The following is a 2,258-nucleotide window of genomic DNA, read 5'->3' as shown; positions in this document are numbered from 1 at the left end:
GCAGCAGCAACTGCTGCAGCAGCAAAGAAGAGCAGAAACAGCAGCAGAATTGTCTCCATCTACATCTCGTATTGGTCGTGCTGCTTCTCGTTTGTTTGCTGCAATAAAACAAAAACTCCCGCAGCAGCAGCAGCAGCAGCAGCAGCAGCAGCAGCAGCAGCAGCAACTGCAGCAGCAGCAGCAGCAGCACGACCAAATGCATGCAGACCTCAGCAGCAGATTTCCTTCTCTATTACCCCAAGACCTATCTGATGATTCTTTTGTTTCTTCTCTCTCTGCAGCAAGCAAGCAGGGGGGCCCCCTTGGGGGGGGCCCCCTTGGGGGCCCCCCACGAGATATAACAAAGGGGGGCCCCCCCGATAGAGAAGTAATAAAGGGGGGGGCCCCCTATACAGATAAAGGGGAGGGGGGCCCCCCTCTCCTCTCTCATATACCCTCAAGGGGGGCCCCCCACTACCCTAGGCGAAGCCTTTCAGGGGGCCCCGCGGGGGGCCCCCCAAAGTGGGCCCCTAGGGGGGGGGGCCCCCACACCCGCAGCCCCTCGGGGGGCCCCCCTCACAGGAGCCCCTCGGCGGGGCCCCCGACCTGGACCCCCTCGGGGGCCCCCCTATACGGGGGCCCCGTGGGAGCCCCCGGCGTATCTAGAGGGGGCCCCTCGGGGGCCCCCCTATCTGGGGGGGGCCCCCCGGGGGCCCCACTAGCTGGGGGCCCCTCGGGGGCTTCCCCTAGCTGGGGCCCCTCGGGGGCCGCCGGCGTATCTAGGGGGGCCCCCTCGGGTGCATCTCCCCCCTCTAGGGGCCCCTCAGGGGCCTGGGGGCCCCCGGGGGCCCCCCAAAGCTCCTCTAGGGGGGGCCCCCAGGGGGCCCCCCAAAGCTGTTCTAGGGGGGGGCCCCCCGGGGGCCCCCTCTTTGATGGGGGGTCTGTAAGCCTACCCAAAGAAGAGGCAGTGTTTATACAGCCGGCGATGCCAGGGCAAACTGCTGCTGCTGCTGCTGCTGCTGCTGCAGAAGAAGAAGAAGCAGCAGCAGCAGCAGCAGCAGCAGCAGCAGCAGCAGCAGCAACAGCAGCAGAAGAGAAGCGGTGGAGGCGAGGAAGAACGAGAGAGAGTCCAAGTGTAAGCAGCCCCCCAACAGCAGCAGCAACAGCAGCAGCAACAGCAGCAGCAGCAGCAGCAGCAACTGCAGCAGAAAGAGCAGCAGGACAAAGACGCCTTTCATCTTGCTGCTTCTCAGAGCCACAGCAGCAGCAGCAGCAGCAGCAGCAGCAGCAGCAGCAGCGGCAGCAGCGCAGTGAGAGCGGGGGGCCCCCCCATGCCTCTCCTGCTGCATACAACCAGCAATGGGGGCCCCCAAACACAGACAAACAAACGGGGGCCCCTCCAGCTACAGACATATGGGGGTCAGCTAGCCCCTAGGGTTTAGGGTTTAGGGTTTAGGGTTTAGGGTTTAGGGTTGCTGCTGCAGCAGCAACCCTATTCTCCCCGCTCAACCGCAGCTACAACCCAACCAACAGAGTTCTACACATTCGAGTTTAGGGTTTAGGGTTTAGGGTTTAGGGTTTATAAGCTTTAGGGTTTATAAGCTCTAGGGTTTAGGGTTTAGGGTTTAGGGTTTAGGGTTTAGGGTTTAGGTATTTTGTTTCACAGTTGCGCTTCCGGGAAAATCTTTGCAGTTCGCTACATTGCCCAACTGGCACGGCCAGCTAGCTAGCTAGCTAGCTAGCTAGCCAGCTAGCTAGCTAGCTAGCTAGCTAGCTAGCTAGCGAGCTCTTAGTGGCTAGCTAGCTAGCTAGCTAGCTAGCTAGCCACGAACTTAGCGTGCTAGCTAGCGAGCTAGCTAGCTATAAATAGAAGTAAACAACCCGGTTGGCTCGCTAGCTGTACTTGATCCAGCTAGCTAGCTAGCTAGCTAGCTAGCTAGCTAGCTCTTAGTTTCTAGCTAGCTAGCTAGCTAGGTGGATGGCTAGCTGGCCAGCTAGCTAGCTAGCTAGCTAGCTAGCTGCTCATGTAGCTAGCTAGCTAGCTAGCTGGTTAGACAGCTAGCTGCTTAGGTAGCTAGGTGGATAGACACACCTGACACGTAAGGCTAGCTAGCCACCAAGCTACCCAGCTAGCTAGCTAGCTAGCTAGCCAGCTAGCTAGCTAGCTAGCTAGCTAGCTAGCTAGAGTTTGTCTGGTGTTGCATGGGGTGTTCTCGCATCACCAGTGAAGGTAAAGAAGGGAAAAACGAAAGAGAAGAAAAACCCTTTATACAACCGGC

The 2,258-nt window shown here is 59.2% G+C and overlaps 1 protein-coding gene across 1 annotated transcript in view; it reads left to right on the top strand.

The window, feature by feature from the left end:
• Positions 1-1,293, top strand: part of EMH_0023300 (uncharacterized protein) — a gene marked incomplete at both ends in the record, with an annotated part of 3,138 nt that extends 1,845 nt beyond the window's left edge. Inside the window, 3 exons of the mRNA XM_013502106.1 lie at positions 3-74; positions 1,008-1,114; positions 1,233-1,293. Of these exons, the coding sequence (XP_013357560.1) occupies positions 3-74; positions 1,008-1,114; positions 1,233-1,293 (240 nt within the window). The remainder of the gene's footprint in view (positions 1-2; positions 75-1,007; positions 1,115-1,232) is intronic.
• Positions 1,294-2,258: the final 965 nt, after the last annotated feature.

Source organism: Eimeria mitis, genomic scaffold (genome assembly GCF_000499745.2).
Source record: "Eimeria mitis Houghton genomic scaffold, Emh_scaff830, whole genome shotgun sequence".
NCBI classification, from domain to species: domain Eukaryota; phylum Apicomplexa; class Conoidasida; order Eucoccidiorida; family Eimeriidae; genus Eimeria; species Eimeria mitis.
This window is presented reverse-complemented; position numbering and strand designations above follow the sequence as displayed.